Source organism: Schistocerca serialis, chromosome 1 (genome assembly GCF_023864345.2).
Source record: "Schistocerca serialis cubense isolate TAMUIC-IGC-003099 chromosome 1, iqSchSeri2.2, whole genome shotgun sequence".
Taxonomy (NCBI): domain Eukaryota; kingdom Metazoa; phylum Arthropoda; class Insecta; order Orthoptera; family Acrididae; genus Schistocerca; species Schistocerca serialis.
The window spans coordinates 330937891-330957861 of NC_064638.1; the positions used below are offsets into that span (position 1 = coordinate 330937891).

The 19971-nt window shown below is 48.9% G+C and overlaps 2 protein-coding genes across 2 annotated transcripts in view; one reads left to right on the top strand and one right to left on the bottom strand.

The window, feature by feature from the left end:
• LOC126469931 (AFG3-like protein 2) overlaps nucleotides 1–17329 on the bottom strand; it is a 128082-nt gene extending 110753 nt beyond the window's left edge. The window contains exon 1 of the mRNA XM_050097332.1: nucleotides 17107–17329. Coding sequence (XP_049953289.1) covers nucleotides 17107–17193 — 87 coding nt within the window. The 5' untranslated portion in view covers nucleotides 17194–17329. The remainder of the gene's footprint in view (nucleotides 1–17106) is intronic.
• A 175-nt stretch (nucleotides 17330–17504) lies between these two features.
• Nucleotides 17505–19564, top strand: LOC126469973 (uncharacterized). The gene has a single exon (XM_050097420.1). The coding sequence runs from the start codon at nucleotides 17637–17639 to the stop codon at nucleotides 18768–18770; it is 1134 nt and encodes a 377-aa protein (XP_049953377.1). The 5' UTR covers nucleotides 17505–17636; the 3' UTR covers nucleotides 18771–19564.
• The last annotated feature ends 407 nt before the right edge of the window (nucleotides 19565–19971 follow it).

Sequence of the window (19971 nt, forward strand, 5' to 3'; positions counted from 1 at the left end):
TTTTCCACTGCAGAAACAATTGTTGTAGTTACCTGCTCAACCACTTCATTGATGTTACCATGTGGAGGGAGATTCAATGGTGACAGCAGAGGTGAAGGCTTCCCAGTCTGCCTTGTCTAAAGCCCAACTAGGCAGGCCTCCGTGGGCCTGATGGCAGGGTAGTGACAGTACGATGGCGGAGTGGTCACTACCACACAGGTTGTCACGTGCTCTCCAGTGGATAGACAGGAGAAGGTCAAGACTCAAAATTGAGAGATCAATGGCTGAATATGTGCCATGTGTGGGGGCACCTGTATTTCAGAGGCAGAGGTCGGGTTGGGACAGTGAATTTTCGACATCTCTGCCTCTGCCAGTAAGCACAGTGCCACCCCACAAGGGGATTATGAGCGTTAAAATCTCCCAAAAGTAGGAAAGGTTTAGGGAGTTGATCAATCAGTGCAGCCACCACGTTCAGGGGTACTGCACCATCTGGAGGAAGATATAGGCTGCAGACAGTTATTTTCTATGTTGTCCTTATCCTGACAGCCACGGCTTCAAGAGGCGTTTGAAGGGGCACAGGTTCACTGCATACTGAATTCAGGACAGACACAAATTCCACCTGACAGTCTATTATAGTCACTACAGTTCTTGTAATATTCGCTATAGCCATTAAGGGCAGGGGTCTGCATTTCTGGGAACCATGTTTCCTGAAGGGCAATGGAGAGAGAAGGTTTAAAGCATAAGATTGCCGTAGCTCACCCAAATGGTGAAAAAAACTGCCACAATTCCACTGGAGGATGACATTATCGTGAAGCTGGTAAGGCACGAAGCACGGTAGCAGGCAGGTTATGCCTCAGGGTCACCTGCTGCCATCGACTGAGTATTTGTAGCCATTTCTATGGTGGATGAGGCATCAGTGAAATCCAGGTCTGCAGGGAATGCCAAGATCTCCAGCGCATCCTCAAGTGCAGAATTGATAGGGAGTGGTGGTGTTGGGGCCCACCTGTTTCTTAGCAGACTACTACTTAAAAACCTGCCAGGAAGTTTCATATCAGCGCACACTCCGCTGCTGAGTGAAAATCTAATTCTGGAAACATCCCCTAGGCTGTGGCTAAGCCATGTCTCCGCAATATCCTTTCTTTCAGGAGTGCTAGTTCTGCAAGGTTCACAGGAGAGCTTCTGTAAAGTTTGGAAGGTAGGAGACAAGGTACTGGCAGAAGTAAAGTAAAGCTGTGAGGACAGGGTGCGAGTCGTGCTTGGGTAGCTTAGTTGGTAGAGCACGTGCCCGCGAAACGCAAAGGTCCTGAGTTCGAGTCTCGGTCCGGCACACAGTTTTAATCTGCCAGGAAGTTTCATATGAGCGCACACTCTGCTGCAGAGTGAAAATCTCAGACTACTTAGTTTGTTTGCCCTCTCTCTTCTCTTTAGGGGCTTGCTGGGATGCTGGGAAGATTTCTCCGAAGCAGATTCAGGCATGGGGGAAGACCGTGAAGCTCTTCGTCCAGCAGCTTTTGGCTCCTGCACCCACTGGCGAGTTTTTTTGTTTTTTGTTTTTTTTGTTTGTTTGTTTGTTTGGGGTTTAAGGGCGCTCAACTACTGAGGTCATTAGCACCCAGTCACAGGACAAGCCAGTCAAAGTAATGAAACGAAGAACACGAGCAGCTGCTCGAACGTCATCAGCTAAAACATCCTGTAAAGTAGATGGCAGAGACAGGACAACACGAGATTGACTAAAACGGGGACACGACAATAAAACATGGCGCACTGTTAATGCATGACCACAAGAGCACTGCGGGGCTGGGTCACCGGAGAGCAGGTAGCGGTGGCGAAACCGGCAATGCCCAATCCGCAACCTGGTCAGAAGGACCTCTTCTCGCCGAGATGGTCGGAAGGAGGTTGTCCAAGCAGTTGGGAATGGTTTTACTGCCCGGAGCTTGTTTCCTTGAAGTGATGACCAAGTATCCCACCACAAAGACACAAGCCTCTTACAAACAACCCCACTAATGTCAGATGACGGGATACAATGGGAGGCTGGCCGAGGCAGGAGGACTGCAGCCTTGGCTGCAGCATCAGCAGCCTCATTCCCAGTCACTCCTACATGGCCGGGAACCCACAGAAAGCTGACAGGAGAGCCATCAGCAGCAGAAGAATGGAGGGACTGCTGGATCCGTTGCACCAAGGGATGGACCGGATATGGAGCTCCCAGGCTCTGAAGAGCACTGAGTGAATCAGAGCAGAGTACATACGATGAATTGGGGTGGCGGCGGGCATACTGAAAGGCCTGATGGAGAGCAAAAAGCTCTGCCGTAAAGCTGGAACACTGGTCGAGGAGCCGGTATTTAAAGGTGCCGGCCCCGACGACAAAGGCACAGCCGACACCATCGTCAGTTTTGGAGCCAGCAGTGTAAATAAAGGTGTGACTGGCAAGTCGCACATGAAGTTCGACAAACCGTGAGCAATACACTGCAGCCGGAGTACCCTCCTTCGGGAGTAAGCTGAGGGCGAGATAAATATGAACCGGAACCTGGAGTCACGGTGGTGTCGGGCTCTCACCCTCTCTGAAGGTGGTAGGGAGGGCAAAATCCAATTGTCGAAGCAGGCGACGAAAGCGGACTCCAGGGGGCAGCAGGGCAGACACATACAACCCATACTGACGGTCGAGAGAGTTGGTGAAGAAGGACTGATAAGAGGGGTGGTCAGGCATTGACAACAGCCGGCAGGCATACCGACAAAGCAGTACGTCGCGCCGGTAGGTCAATGGTAATACGGCAGCTTCAGCATAAAGACTCTCGACGGGACTAGTGTAGAATGCTCCGGTCGCAAGACGTAACCCCCAATGGTGGATGGAGTTGAGACGGCGTAAGAGGGAGGGCCGAGCAGACGAGGCTCCCATAATCCAGCTTTGATCAGACTATGGACTGATACAAGCGAAGCAGGACAGTGCGATCCGCTCCCCAAGATGAACCACTAAGAACTCTGAGGACATTAAGGGAACGTGTACAATAGGCAGCCAAATAAGAGACGTGCGGAGACCAACAAAGTTTCCTGTCCAGTGTGAGCCCTAGAAATTTAGTTGTTTCCACGAATGGGAGAACAACGGGACCGAGATGTAAGGATGGCGGAAGGAACACTTTATATCGCCAAAAGTTGATGCAAACCGTCTTCTCTTCAGAGAACCGGAAGCCATTTGCCACACTCCATGAGTATAGGCTGTCTAGACAACGCTGAAGGCAGCGCTCCAGGAGGCATGTTCTCTGGGCACTGCAGTAGATCGCGAAGTCATCGACAAAAAGAGAGCCTGAGACATTAGGTGGAATGCAATCTATAATTGGATTGATCGCTATGGCAAAAAGGGCTACGCTCAAAATGGAGCCCTGAGGCACTCCGTTCTGCTGGAGCAAGATGTCGGACAATACGGAACCCACACGTACCCTAAACTTTCGATCTGTTAAAAAGGAATCAATAAAAAGGGGCAGGCGACCGCGTAGACCCCACCTGTGCATAGTGCGGAGGATACCTCCTCTCCAACAGGTATCATAAGCCTTCTCCAAATGGAAGAACACGGCTACCGTTCGGCGCTTTCGCAAAAAGTTGTTCATGATGAATGTCGACAAGGTCACAAGGAGGTCAACAGCGGAGCGGCGGCGACGAAAGCCGCATTGAACATTGGTAAGTAGCCGTCGAGATTCAAGAATCCAAACTAACCGAGCGTTAACCATGCGCTCCATCGCCTTACAGACACAGCTTGTAAGAGAAATGGGGCAGTAACTAGAAGGAAGGTGTCTATCCTTCCCGGGTTTGGGTATAGGAACAACGATGGCGTCACGCCAACACATGGGGACTTGACCTTCGGTCCAGACGCGATTGTAGGTATGAAGACGGAAGCTTTTGCCTGCCGGAGAAAGGTGGGCCAGCATCTGAACGTGAATGGCATCTGGCCCTGAAGCAGAGGACTGGGACAGTGCAAGTGCACGTTCGAGTTCCCGCATAGTAAAGGGGGCATAATAATTTTCCAGATTCAGCGAGTGGAAGGAAGGTCGCCGAGCCTCTTCCGCCTCTTTCCTGGGAAGGAAGGCAGGGTGGTAATGGGTGGAGCTTGAAACCTCCGCGAAAAAGCGGCCGAAGGCGTTGGAGACATAAACAGGATCAACAAGGACCTCATTACCTGAAGTCAAGCCAGGTACCGAGGAGTGGGCCTTAAAGCCCGACAGCTGGCACAGGCCATCCCAGACGACAGAAGAGGGAGTAAAACTGTTACAGGAGCTGGTGAAAGAGGCCCAACAAGCTTTTTTGCTGTCTTTGATGACTCTACGGCATTGCGCTCGGAGTCGTTTGTATCCAATACAATTTGCCAACGTAGGATGGCGGCGAAAGGTGCGTAATGCACGTCGTCGAGCACGGATAGCGTCTCTACAAGCCTCATTCCACCAGGGGACGGAAATGCGACGTGAAGAAGAGGTAGTACGAGGAATGTAACGTTCGGCAGCATTGATGATAACAGCCGTGAGGTATTCGACTTGACTGTCACAACTGAGAAAATCGTGGTCCGGAAAGGTCGCCAGGGAGGACTAAAGTCCCCAGTCAGCTTTTGGTATGTTCCAGCTCGAAGGACGTGGGGATGAGGTGTGGTGCAGGAGACGAACGACACAGGGGAAGTGGTCGCTCGAATAGGTGTCAGAAAGGACATACCACTCTAACCAACGGGCAAGAGTGGTAGAACAGATCGAGAAGTCCAAGTGGAAGTAGGTATGAGTAGAGTCCGAGAGGAAAGTCGGGGCGCCAGTATTGAGGCAGACAAGATTGAGCTGGGTGAAGACATCCGCCAAGAGGGAGCCTCTCTGACAGGATGCAGGAGAGCCCCAAAGGGGATGATGGGCATTGAAGTCGCCAAACAATAAAAACGGCGGAGGAAGCTGAACAATCAGGTGCATCATGTCAGCCCGACTAACTGCGGATGACGGAGTGTAGACAGTACAAACGGAAAAAGTAAAGGCAGAAAGATTAATACAGACAGCTATTGCTTGGAGTGGGGTGGTCAATGGGATGGTAATAGACATCGTCCCGAACGAGCAACATGACCCCACCATGAGCTGGAATACCATCCACAGGGGTGACGTCAGACCGCTCGGAGGTATAGTGGGTAAAAGCAAGACGGTCAGTTGGGCGCAACTTGGTTTCCAGGAGACCAAGGACGAGCGGAAAGTGCAGGCGGAGGAGCAGTTGTAATTCCTTCCGATTAGATCGAATACCTCTTACGTTCCAATGTAACAAAGCCATTGCTAGTCAGAAAAAGGGGGAACGAAACGGGTGAAGAGCTGGTCACCTCGATGGCCGCAGAGGGCCAGGTTTCGGGGGGACAACGCAACAACCGGCGGGAGGCGGATCCTGTTCCATCGAGTCGTCGCCAGCTGCGGCCGCTTTCCCGGGTTGCGTAGGAGGGGCAGCATCATTCGCCGACGAGAGGCCAGCTGAGCGCCTGGCAGCAGAGCGTCCCGGCGAAACTGAGGACGGCTGGGAGCAGCGACTCACGGATGGAGCGTCAGACGAAACGCGCCGGGGTGGAGAGGGGGATAAAGACTTCTTCTTGGAGGCCTTCTGGGAAGTCCGATGAGGCACGGGGATGGTGGGCTGGACCCGAAGAAGGTCCTCACGCGTGGGGTCCGTTTTGGAACGCCGGACCTCGGAAGCCGGGGTCCGAAACGTTTCCCCGATGGACGCCTGAGAAGAGGATCGCTTCTCAGGCGGCGGAGGGGGAGGAGGAGGAAGGGTGGCCCCTGGGGCAGAGGGGGCAGGGGCCGCGAGGGAGGAGGATTTGGAAGGGCGGGATTTGGGAGGCGGAGGCATAGACCCCGGATGGGGTGAGGAGGTGGAGGGGGGACAGGATAGGGGTGAGGATACTGTGGAAGGAGTGGACACGACTGAGGCAAACGAAGTTGTCAACGTCATGGGATGGAGGCGGTCATACTTTTTCCTGGCCTCAGAATAAGAGAGGCGATCCAAAGTTTTTAATTCTTGTATCTTCTTCTCCATCTGATACGCGGGGCAGTCTAAAGATCTAGGCGAGTGGATGCCAGGACAATTGACGCACCGAGGTGGTGGGGTGCATGTATGTTCCTCATGAAGAGGACGTCCATAATCGCCACAAAGGGGCTCAGCCTCACACCGTGACGACATGTGCCCAAAGCGCAAACACCGAAAGCAATGCATAGGAGGTGGGACGTAAGGTCACACGTCGCACCGGTAGCACATCACCTTTACCTTCTCCAGGAGAATGTCCCCCTCGAAGGCGAGGATAAAGGCCCCAGTGTCAATGCGACAGTCTTTGGGGCCGCGCTGGACTCGCCGGACGAAATGCACGCCTCGGCACTCCAGGTTGGCCCTGAGCTCCTCATCAGATTGCAGCAGGAGGTCCCAATGAAAAATAACCCCCTGCGTCCTATTCAGTGCCAGATGCGGGACAATGGACACTGGGATGTCCCCTAGTCGGTCGCACGCCTGGAGCGCCGCCAACTGAGTGGCGGAGGTGGTCTTTATAAGAACGGACCCCGAACGCATTTTACTGAGAGTCTCGATTTCCCCGAAGATGTCCTCGATGGCTGGACAAAGAACATGGGCTTGGAGGTGGCGAACGTCCCCCCCATCGGTCTGAGAACAGACTAAATATCGGGGGAAGTACTTCGCCCCAAGCCGGCGGGCCTGTCCTTCCTCCCAGGGAGTGGCCAAGGGGGAAGGGGCAGGAGAACCAGAACCAGAGACAGTACCTTTCTTTTTAAAAGACAAGGCCGCAGAGTGACCCGATACATGTTGACATTTCATCTGCAAAACGTCCGCCACGATACCACCTACTCCGACCAGGGGCTCTCCCCACGGGCGCCACCCAGCCTCAGCAAGGGCCACCTGGCAGGATGACTGTTGCTGGGAGTCCTGATGCCCCAAGGAGACTGGCATCTACTCCTTGGCCGACGTCGGGAGGGTGCAGCTCAGGTATCGGCAGTACGATCCCTGTGTTTTTTTTTTTTTTGTTTGTGGTTTTAGGGCGCAAAACTTCTATGGTCATTAGCGCCCAGCCCGTGACATAGAAAACAAGAAAAAAACGAAATTTAAAATCAGCAGCAATGGGAACAAAATCATAAAATTTGAGTAACTAAAGGCAGAAGGAATGCTTAAAAATCCACTATAGAAAGGGGTTGGTTGTCCCCAAAAAAAAAAAAAAACTTCAAATGACTGACGTCATTTCACTGTCACTAATAAACTGTAGAACGCGGTCAGCTGAGCGCGTGTCATCTGCTAAAATCGACGATAGATCAGGCGATAGCTGTAGACGGGAGCGTAACGGATTAAAATAGGGGCATTCAATTAAAAGGTGTCTGACCGTCCACAGCTGAGAGCAGTGGGGACAGAGTGGGGGAGGATCACCGCTTAAAAGATGTCGATGACTAAAAAGACAGTGCCCTATCCGGAGTCGAGCTAAAATTACCTCCTCCCGACGACGCGTTCGGGAGGAAGAGGTCCAAGCGCAAGGAAGGGCTTTCACTTCCCGCAATTTATTGTGGGGAAGTGTTGACCAATGCGCATGCCATAAATGAGCAGCTTGGCGGCATAAAACGCTCCGTAGATCGGTAAACGGAAGAGACTGAATAGCTGGCCGAGGAAGAGAGACTGCAGCCTTGGCCGCTATATCGGCCGCCTCATTTCCACAGATACCAGCGTGTCCCGGGAGCCAGAGGAACGCCACTGAGACGCCCCCCAGGTGGAGCAAGCGCAGACAGTCCTGAATCCGGTGGACCAGAGGGTGCACAGGGTAAAGAGCTTGGAGACTTAGGAGAGAGCTGAGAGAATCTGAGCAGATTACGTACTGTATCCGCTGATGGCGGCGGATGTAGTGGACAGCCTGGAGAACAGCGTAAAGCTCCGCAGTATAAACCGAACACTGGTCGGGAAGCCGAAAGTTATTTGGGGTGTCGCCAACAATATAGGCACTCCCTACACCTAACGATGTTTTCGAGCCATCGGTGTAAATAAATGTGGCATCCGTCATTTGTGCACATAGAGCAGCAAATGCCCGACGGTAAACAAGTGTAGGGGTACCATCCTTGGGAAATTGACATAGGTCTCTGAGCAAGTTGATCCGGGGACGGAGCCAAGGCGGTGCTGTACCCCAAGTTGTCAAGAAGGTTTTAGGAAAGCGGAAGGAAAGAGAATGGAGCAGTTGACGGAAGCGGACTCCCGGGGGTAGTAGGGAGGAGGAGCGGCCTGCATACCCGACATCAAAGGAGGCGTCGAAAAAAAGGTCATGCGCTGGATTAGCAGGCATGGAAGACAGATGGCTAGCATAACGACTCAGAAGGACTGCCCGCCGATTGGACAGCGGAGGTTCAGCAGTCTCAGCATAAAGGCTTTCCACAGGGCTGGTGTAAAAAGCTCCAGACACTAAACGTAATCCACGGTGGTGGATAGAGTCGAGACGCCGAAGAATAGACGGCCGAGCAGAGGAGTAGACTATGCTTCCATAATCCAATTTCGAGCGCACTAAGGCGCGATAGAGGTGGAGAAGGACCACTCGGTCCGCTCCCCAAGAGGTACCATTCAGGACACGGAGGGCGTTAAGCGAACGCAGACAGCGAGCCGAAAGATAGGAAACGTGGGAGGACCAGCACAGTTTTCTGTCAAACATAAGACCCAAGAATTTAGCGACGTCGGAAAACGGAAGGTTGACAGGACCTAGATGTAAGGAGGGCGGAAGAAACTCCTTACGTCGCCAAAAATTTACACAAACGGTCTTACTGGGTGAGAAACGGAAGCCGGTTTCGATGCTCCACGAGTGGAGGCGATCGAGACATCCTTGAAGACGTCTTTCAAGAAGGCTGGTCCGTTGAGAGCTGTAGTAGATCGCAAAATCGTCCACAAAGAGGGAGCCCGAGACATCAGGAAGGAGACAATCCATAATTGGATTAATGGCGATGGCAAACAGTACAACACTCAGCACGGAGCCCTGGGGTACCCCGTTTTCTTGGCAGAAAGTACGGGAGAGAGTAGTGTTCACCCGCACCCTAAATGTGCGCTCTGCCATAAATTCGCGAAGAAAAAGGGGCAGCCGGCCTCGAAAGCCCCAAGAGAACAGTGTGCGGAGAATGCCTGTCCTCCAACAGGTATCGTATGCTCTCTCCAGATCAAAAAATATTGCTACCGTTTGGCGTTTCCGGAGAAAATTGTTCATGATACAAGTGGAGAGAGCAACAAGATGGTCAACGGCAGAACGATGCTTTCGGAATCCGCATTGGGCTGGTGTTAAAAGACTGCGGGACTCCAGCCACCAAGCTAAACGGTAATTCACCATACGCTCCAAAACCTTACAGACACTACTCGTGAGAGAAATGGGGCGATAGCTAGAGGGGAGATGTTTGTCCTTTCCAGGTTTCGGAACGGGAACGACAATAGCTTCCCGCCATCGCCTGGGAAAGGTACTGTCGGTCCAAATTCGATTATAAAGGCGAAGGAGGTAACGCAGGCTATGGGTTGATAAATGCAGCAACATTTGGACATGGATACCATCCGGTCCTGGGGCGGAGGAGCGAGAAGAAGAGAGTGCATGTTGGAGTTCGCGCATGGAGAAAACAGTATTGTAGCTTTCGCGATTGTGAGAGGAGAAAGCAAGATGTCGCACTTCCGCTGCACGTTTCTTCGGGAGAAACGCTGGCGGGTAATTTGAAGAGCTCGAAATCTCAGCAAAGTGCTGACCCAATGAGTTAGAAATTGCGACGGGGTCCACTAAGGTATCATGCGCGACAGTGAGCCCAGAGACCGGGGAGAAACTAGGCGCGCCTGAGAACCGTCGAAGCCGACTCCAAACTTCCGAGGAGGGAGTGAAGGTGTTAAATGAGCTAATAAAGTATTTCCAGCTTGCCTTCTTGCTATCGCGGATGACGCGACGGCATCGCGCACGGAGCTGCTTATATCGGATACAGTTGGCCAAAGTTGGATGGTGACGGAAAATGCGAAGAGCACGTCGCCGCTCACGTATTGCGTCACGGCATGCCTCGTTCCACCAAGGAACTGGGGGGCGCCGGGGCAATTCGGAGGTGCGTGGTATTGAACGTTCCGCAGCTGTGAGAATAACGTCGGTAAAATGTGTGACCTCATCGTCGACGCTGGGAAAGCGACAGTCATCGAATGTCGCTAGAGACGAAAAAAGTGTCCAATCGGCTTGGGCAAACTTCCAGCGACGCGAGCGCATATAGGGCAGTTGAGGCTGCAGTCGAAGAACACATGGAAAGTGGTCACTCGAGTGTGTATCATCAAGGGCGAACCATTCGAAGCGCCGAGCTAGCGGAACAGTACCGACCGCAAGGTCCAAATGAGATAAATTTGCCGTGGAGGCAGACAAAAATGTGGGGACCCCAGTGTTGAGGCAGACTAGATCCGCTTGGTGGAAGACGTCTAGCAATAGTGAGCCACGTGGACAAGGATGTGGAGATCCCCAAAGCGGGTGGTGGGCATTGAAGTCCCCAACCAGCAAATAGGGGGGTGGAAGCTGATCAAGAAGATGAAGGAGATCAGCTCGTGCCATTGGTGTAGACGATGGAATGTATACCGTACAAAGAGAGAACGTGTATCCAGAAAGGGAAAGACGGACCGCGACAGCTTGGAAGGAAGTGTTTAAGGGGATTGGGTGATAATGGAGAGTATCATGGAGCAGAATCATGAGTCCTCCATGGGCTGGAGTGCCTTCAACAGAGGGGAGGTCATATCGGACGGACTGAAAATGAGGGAGAACAAAGCGGTCATGGGGACGCAGCTTTGTTTCCTGAAGACAGAAGATGACCGGCGAGTAGGATCGTAAAAGGATCGACAATTCCTCCCGATTGGCGCGAATGCCGCGGATATTCCAGTGGATAATGGACATAGGGTGAACAGAAAATGGAGGAACGTGACCAAGGGTGCTGTCAACTCAACGACTGCTCAGAGCTTGCGACCGACAGCATGGAATGGCATTCAGTCGAAGGCAGAAGATCCTGATCCATAGGTTGGTCAGGAGCAGCTCCTGCCACCAACGATCGGCCAGTTGACCGGCCACCAGCAGTGCGCCTCGGCGACACAGAAGATGGCCGAGGGCGATTTCCGCCAGGTGGTGCTGTAGATGGGACACGCCTTGGCGGAGAAGGAGAGGAACTGTGTTTCTTCGTAGCCTTCTTAGAAGTATGATGTTTAGATGAAGGAGGAACCGATGGTTCTGAAGTTGCGGTACGTAAAAACTCTTCACGAGAATGCTCTTTTTTCGAAGACTTGGCGTCTGACTTTTGGGCTCGAGATTTAACAGAACCCGATGAAGGGTGAGCCATAAAGTGGGCAGGCGAAAGGGGTGAGGTTGAACGGGCGATCTTTGCGCTGGCCGATCTGACGACCGTGGTACTAAAGGTGAAGTCGCAAGTCTGCGTGGCTGCCTCCTTTGTTGGTCGAGGAGAAGCAAGGACAGCGCTGTATTTACCTTTCTGAGGCACGGTGGGCTGTCGACTGGCGAGTAACTTTCGAGCAGCAAAGGTCGACACCTTTTCCTTCACTCTTATTTCCTGGATGAGCTTTTCATCCTTAAAAACGGGGCAATCTCGAGAGGAGGCAGCGTGGTCACCCATACAGTTGATGCAGCGAGGGGATGGAGGTGGACAAGCACCCTCATGGGCATCCTTGCCACAAGTAACACATTTGGCCGGATTGGAACAGGACTGGCTGGTATGATTGAACCGCTGACATCGATAGCAACGCGTAGGGTTTGGGACATAAGGGCGAACGGAAATTATCTCATAGCCTGCTTTGATTTTTGATGGGAGTTGAACTTTGTCAAATGTCAAGAAGACAGTGCGGGTTGGAATGATGTTCGAATCAACCCTTTTCATAACCCGATGAACAGCTGTGACGCCCTGGTCAGACAGGTAATGCTGAATTTCTTCGTCAGACAATCCATCGAGGGAGCGCGTATAAACGGCTCCACGCGAGGAATTTAAGGTACGGTGCGGTTCCACCCGGACAGGGAAGGTGTGGAGCAGAGAAGTACGCAGCAATTTTTGAGCCTGGAGGGCACTGTGTGTTTCTAACAACAGGGTGCCGTTCCGTAATCTGGAACAAGACTTTACAGGACCCGCAATTGCGTCGACACCTTTCTGTATAATGAAAGGGTTGACCGTGGAAAAGTCGTGACCTTCGTCAGACCGAGAAACAACAAGGAACTGTGGCAACGATGGAAGAACAGTCTGTGGCTGAGACTCAGTGAACTTACGTTTGTGAGCAGACATAGTGGAAGGTGAGGAAACCATTGCGGAAGAATCCCCCATGATTACCGGCGTCTCCGATGGCGCGCTCCTCCCTTGTGGGGGCCCTCGCCGAGGGCACACCCGCCTTAGGTGATTGTTCACACCTCAGGTCACACCTCCCGACAAACGGACGGAGGGACCAATCGGCACTTTCGGAAGGTATCAGCTCGGGTAATCACCCCTCCCTGGGCCTGGCCGTTACCAGGGGGTACGTACGTGTCCTACCTGTCTACCCGGGGCGGGGAATTACGCGTTACCCCGTCACCGGCTACGCATGGAAGTGCGTGGGTCGGCCTTCAGACACGCACAGGGAGGAAAGAAGAGAAAGGGAAAGGAAAGAAGAGGGGGTCTCAAACGCCGTAGCGGAGAAAAGGGCAAGGAGAAGAGGGAAGGAAAAGAGAAGGACAGAGGAAGGACGAGGAGTGGCAAGTGTAAGAGCAAGGAATTTGGAACAGTTTCGAGCGTCCGTCTCCGGACGTAGGCACAAACCATACTCCCAGAGGGGGAGAAAGGAAGGAAAGAGACAGAGGTGAGGGGGGGGGGGGGGCGAAGATGGGGGACGGGGAGGGATGCGGAAAGGGAAGGGAAGGTATGCAGCCCGGAAAAGGAAGGAGGGCCACATTAGCTCGGGGTCCCGTGCTCGCTACGCACGTGTCCACAAAAGAGTTGTGGACCCCCTGGGGGGGGATCCCTGTGTTGTCAGGGGGCTACAACCTAGAGGGTACATGACAACACCACCACAACGGGCTGGCTACCGTGCTGGATTTTGGGTGCCATGGAAAGTCCATCATGATCATAGGTGCAGATGGGGACGCACTATGGGCGTAACTTGTGCAACCCATTAGGCATTTAGGCCCAATTTGAGGAATAGCGGGTGTGGTTACAACGCCGTTACAATGCTGAGTGCCAAGGTCTTAGTGCACTGAGGACCAGTGAGACACCAAGTAAGGCGTCCTTCCCCAAAAGGCTCGTAGTTCTGTAGAATTTTGAAAAATGGAGGTCAAACCCCAAGGGGGGCCATCACATGGAAGGCCGAAATGGTGGAAACTCCTTTTAGTCGCCTCTTACGACAGGCAGGAATACCTCGGGCCTATTCTTACCCCGGACCCGCAGGGGGCCCACTGGCGAGTGTCCACCATGGCATTAGTAGAGACCTTGGGAGAGAGGGCCCCAAGGGACCACTTCTGCATGAGAGGAGCCAGAAGAGGCTGTTGCTTCTCCGGAGGGGGGGGGACCAATGTTCCTTGCATTTGAGGGGCCCTTGCTCCCAAAGTAGGTGCTTTGGGAGCAACATAGGAAGATTTGCCCCCTACCACCAAGGGGGCGGATGTATTCTGGTGACCCGGAGGGGCCCACTGTACGTGGCACAGAGTGAGAAACCACTGGCACTTGGGATGGCAATGGTGATGTAGCTGCATATGTCAATGTCAGCTCAATGGGGTGTAATCTCTCAAATTTATGTTTAGTCTCTATTAGTCTCTATGTAAGTCACAGAGCCAGGTTCTTGTGCTCCATGATTGTTCACTCCTTTTAGAGTACTTAGCAGTCTGGCAAGCATCGGGAGTGGTGCTCTCCACAGCTGATACAGGAGGGTAGTGGCACACATGGAGTATCTGGGTGCAGTGAATGTCTGCAGTCTCGACATGTGGCACTGGAAGTGCAGCGGGAAAACATTTGCCTGAACTTCCAGCACTTAAAGCACTGCATAGGGGGGAGGGGCGTATGGTTTAATGTCAGAGGTAAACCACTACCTTGACCTTTTCAGGCAATGAATCACCCTCAAAGGCCAAGATGAAGGCACCAATACTGTAGTCTTTGGGTCTCCTGTAAACGCACCGGACAAAATGAACACCCTGCCGTTCTAAATTGGCGCATAACTTATAGTCAACTGACAAGAGAAGATCATGATGGAAAATAATCCACTGGATAAAGTTGAGGCCTTTATGGGGAGTGACGGAAACAGGAATATCACCCAGTTTGTCACAGGCGAGTGACACTCGGGATTGGGCTGGGGATGCTGTCTGATTCAAGACTCCACCGTTTTGCATCTCTGACCGTGCTGTCACTTCTCCAAACTTATCCTCAAGGTGGTCAACGAAAAATTGAGGCTTCGTAGGTAGAAAAGAGTCCCCATCAGTTCTGCTACAGACTAAAAGCAGAGGCAAATATGGCTCTTTCCGTTATGTAGCACTATGTTCCTCACATGGTGTAGTGAGGGAGGGAAAAGACTCTAGAGTCATTCCTGTCGGCACTGTATTCAATCTTACCCTTCCTAGAGATTGCTGGTGCCATACGGTCACCAGCAAGAGATGACTTAGTCCACTTCAATGCGGGTCATCCACCCTGATGTCACCGACTCCTATCAGGGGGGCTCCCCACGGGCACCACCCACCCACAGCAAAGGCCAACTGGCATGATGGCCGTTGCTGGGAGTCCTGATGCCCCATGAAGACAGGCATCTACTCCTTGGCATACATGGGGAGTTTACAGCTCAGGCTTCAGCAGTGCAATCCCTGTGTTGTCAGGGGGCTACCACCAAATAGGTACATGACGTCCCCACCACAACAGACTGGCTACTGTGCTGGTCATTGGGCACAGAGAAATCCAGTATTGTCATGAGGATGAAAGAGTACAGGAGACACAGAAAAGATGACATGCCCTGGAAAGTGTCCTCGCCCAAATAGTTGAATTGTAAGTGGAGATGCAAAGCCAAGACAAGAGATTCAGGAGATAGAATCTAAGGGCACTATGGATAACTCTTTCACCAAGTAAGGCATCCTTCCCCTTATGGCCCGCACTTCTGTAGAATTTTTGAAGTGGCAGGACAAATCATACAATGGGACCTGAACTCACAGGTACAATAAGTGTGAGACTCTTTTTCGTCGCCTCTTACAACAGGCAGGAATACCTTGGGCCTATTCTGACCCCCCAGACCTGCAGGAGTAAGTGGCTGTAGGATAGGGAGCAGTGGTGGCTTAATGAAAGGATTCGGTTCCAGACATAATAGTTATTTGTGTCACAAGGGATTGAACATCATGTGAGTAATGGGTAATTTATTTAACCATAAATGCACAGTAACAATTCAATGGGCACTGTGTCAGAAAAGAAAATTTGTTGTTCTAAGTACAGAAAATAAAGAGACTCATCCAGTACAAAAAAAGCCTGTAAGTGGAAATCTCTACTGCAAGTACCAGCATTCACACAATCTGTATCTTTTAGGTTCCTCCTGTAACATCACTCATAGTGGCCATTCACTACCCGTACACAATCTTCAGCCAAAATTTCTCTGATCCGCTTCCTTTCACAACCACACGGAATGTACATGCTCGAGTAGTAAACTTTTACCATGTTATCTTAACACAGTCCTCTAACAACTGTCATGCAAATGCGGCACTCACAATTAAAGAGGAATTTGTGCGACAGCTTCACTTCCAATTACAGTGCTCATGATGGGTGTTAAAAGAATACAGTAACGCTGCAGAGTCAATTGCACTGCCATCCCTGTAGCTACAAGGAAAACAATGTGCTCCATGCAGATGACAGTGGGCAACCAGTGAGAGGTACGTCATTGTCCAGTATCTGGCCTAATGCAATAATTATTGCATCGTCTAATTTTGTTTGCTTTTAGACAACTGCCCTTGCTAGAGAGTAAAGGTTCATGAATTATAAATATCCAGATGACTCTCCCATTTCTCACTACCATCTAAAGAAAAATCACACACATTAATTAATGCTACTCATTATTTTAGTCTATTTTCTAGAAAATACCAATACAACAGGTCTTATCATTCGTAGCGGGCGGACAGAGACTGGTCAATTGTGAGAATCCAAGCCCAAATCAACCACAGAAAGACAAATGCAAATTCTTGACTAACACACACACACACACACACTGCTGAACAGAACTGGGATTCATTTCATGTGAGTAATGGGTAATCTATCTGACAATAAATGCAGAGTAACAGTTCAATGGGCACTGTGTCAGAAAAGAAAATTTGTTGCTCTAATTATAGAAAATAAAGAGACTCATCCAGTACACACACACACACACACACACACACACACACACACACACACACAAAAATCATGCAAAAGAGTACACTAGTATTCCCGTCAAAAACTTAAAATAATGATTTAGGTCACATTACAAAAGCTGATACAAAATTAACATAGGTTTGTCTGTAGGTTATATAAGACTTATTCACACAAACTGATAGGGTGCAGAGTATTTACAAAATTTACGTTAGAAATGGCATTTATTATATGTTGTATCGTAAACCTGACGTGGAGGATACCAATTATGATAAACAATTACTTAATTTCCGAAACTGAGGAATAGGCTAATGGTAATGACAGTAGGTCTAAAAAAAAAAGTGCCACCAGGGCGGCAAATTAACGAAAAATCTTCCTTAATACATTATCTAAGTGATAAAGGGAACTAGGATACATGCTTACAAGTAGTGAAGGAAAAAAAATGCACAAAACTGGGTGTCTTACTAAGTCATTGTGGTTACGCAACGAGTAGTAGAGAAACGTTTAAAGGGAACACAGAAAGGGATAAGACATCTTAAGAGGAGGAACGAATCAGAATGTCGCCCCTACATAAAGTCACTACGTTTTCTATTGATTTAATTTCAACAATATAAAAGCTATTAATAACACAACAAACTACTTCTACACGAAGAGCGACTCTTTGCACAGACGATACAACATTAATTGATACGAATACAGGAATGTCATTTTGACAGAAGCCTCCCATTTTAACAGTAAGTTAATGCGAAATGTGAATTACGTAAAGGATGCGCGATAGCTAAGACATTACCATTGAGTTGTTAATATCGCCACGTCTAATTCCATTCCACAGCAACTTTTCCAACTTTCTTGCAGTTGTCAGCAACCGGTGAGCCATTATCTAAAATCGTTTACGAAGAACTAAGCCTCCACAGTAACATCCCTAACCTGACCAAGCTTAGTTATTACTACCCCAAGCTCGAATTTTGCATCATTTTACAGTAACTTCCGATATGCTAACACTTTCGATTTCGTAGTCGATGGGTTAGACCGCTTGTGTAATAACAGTACAACACAATGTCCATAATGTTAGCAAACATCGGATACTTATTAAAGATTCAGACTGTTTTCAATAGACTGAAAGTCCACGTGCAAATACGGTACCCGGCGTTACATGTTTAAGTAAACTGTCCTTAAAAAATTATTTTGGTCGTTTGCTGCACTGATACCGCTTCTGGATTGTTTTATCCGGCTTGTAGAGTCTTTGGCACGCAGCAATGTTTTCGAATATTTGAATGTGAGTGCGAAGTTACGAGTGATGGGACGGGAAATAAAGTGAAAATGTGGACAGTAGGCGAAGTTGTTAATGCACTGATTACTTTCTGTAACTCTTTGAGGAAGCTTATTCAAGTAACGCTGTGGCTTAGCTTCTCGGTAGGTGGTGTTATTGTAGAGTTCATCACGTTCGTTCTTTTCCATGTGGGAAATGTTTTAATTACTTTATTTGTCGTTCTCCAAGTGCTGTATGAAGATTTTATTGTGTTTATAATTGATTGTTCTTGGAAACTGAAGAGTGCGGCAAGTACTTTACTTTATTTCTGGTCACAAATATTGCTCGTCTCCTCGGAAACTTACCAAATTGCACGGAGGACCGCTGTGAGTTTACACGATTTTGTGGTGTCTTGTGTCAGTGTTCTATGGAGTTGTTTAAACAAGTTATACGGTTTCATCGTATTTGTTCCAGAACTGCTGAAAGAGGCGATTATACTTATAGGGTCCAGTGTATGGTACTGTGTTCAGTTTGTACCGCTGTGCATTGTATATTGTATGGCAACTTCTGTTTATGCTGTTGGCAGGTGCTACGAAGAGTTAACATCCATTGTTAGTGCTGCATATGATGGTATTAATACATTACTGTGGAGCGTGCTACTATTTTTTACTGATATACCATCAACAGCACTTCTTGGGTTGTTGATCGCCGTATTTTTATCAATGGCATTTGTCAAATACCAGGCACAGATTTTCAGTTTTGCCCTAACTATTAGTTTGTGTACTTTTAACTTCTTACGGTCTTTACCAGTCAGAATTCTGAAAATGTTGCTGTCAACAGTTCGAAGAACAGTCATTCGACGGCAGCCTGAGACAAACGTATCTAGTGATGAATCGGATATCAGTGAGCAGTCTTCATATTCAACGCAAAGTCAACAGCCAGTTAGTTCCCGCTTGAGGCCAGCAGTGAAACTTCATTCAACAGAAGCGAGTAGCTCCAAAGATGATTTGATTAAACGACTACAAAGAGAACAAGATAGTAGGCTGTGTGTAGTTTGTCAAGACAGGGACAAGTGTATTGTGGTTCTGCCATGCCAACATTTATGTCTGTGTGTACAGTGTGCTACTACAGTGCATAGGGAGAATGGGAAATGTCCTATTTGCCGGCAGCCTCTTAGAAAGGCAATGAAAGTTTATGTTAGCTAAATGCCAGATGGATTTCTCAAAGTCATATGTTTCATGTTTAATCCATAAGTCTCGGGGTGTGTAGCAACATTCAGAACATAAAGTAGCTGATTTTGCTTTTACAGTTAATTTGAATAAAGTAATAAACATTTTTCTTGTGCTGTTTATCATATTAATTGTATATGCAAGATTATTTTATTAATATCTTGCCAAGCTTTTCATGTCCAATTTACATGATAAGGCAGCAACATTCTGTTGTAGATTGTAAATGATGCAGTGAAATTCATTAAAATTTTGTAAATAAGAAGAAATTGGGAACATATTATAAAATAAATTTGATGCTAGGAAAAAACTATTCTCTGTAGTCATTCCCATTAGCTCTTCAAAGTATGAGTGAGCCTCTCTGTACATATATTTAGTAGTTCATTTAACTATATAGCTTTGTCAAGGAACAAATAGTTTACCTTGTGATTTGTACCATTTTTTTATTATGCATGCTGCCACTGTGATACTTGTTTTTCATCAGGCCTATGGTGATGTTGATTATATTTCCATAGCTTTCATTTTTGGGGGGAGCAGGGTCCAGGACCCCATCCGATTTGTTTTCATGGTTTCGCTAGATCATTGTCAAATGCTTGGATAATTTGTGCATGGCCAAGGCAATTTTCTTCACCATTCGTACCTCGTACTATGGTGGCTGTAATGGCTTTAATGTTAACACAACTTTAAACTACTACTTTTCTATTGTTTTTTCATTTAATTGCTGTTGTGATTTATAGTGGGATAAATATAAAGCTATTTTGGATAATAAGAAATGCAACTAGAGGGTTTTTTATGTCTTAAGACAAAAACCAATGGATTTAAATACACACCAGAAGCATTCGCTCCTTCAATTTGACTCGGACTGTCTCTATGTTGTTATGTGTGTATGAAAAAAAATGAGTGTATCTTTGAGCTGATTACATGTAGAAAATGGGACCTTTCTTGTACTTATCAACAAAAAGCTAATTACAAAATGTTAGAATATCTGTTCATAACTAGGCGTATTATACTGCTAGCTGATGAGAGGGTAGTGTTTACAGCAATTACCATTCTCACTGTATGAAATATAGGGAATTTGAAGACCGATCAAACTACAGTCCGATCCACAAACAATGGCGGTTCGTGCAGGTCAAGAAATGGGCAGGATAACGGTAAGTGCATACACGTGCTTTGCACTTGG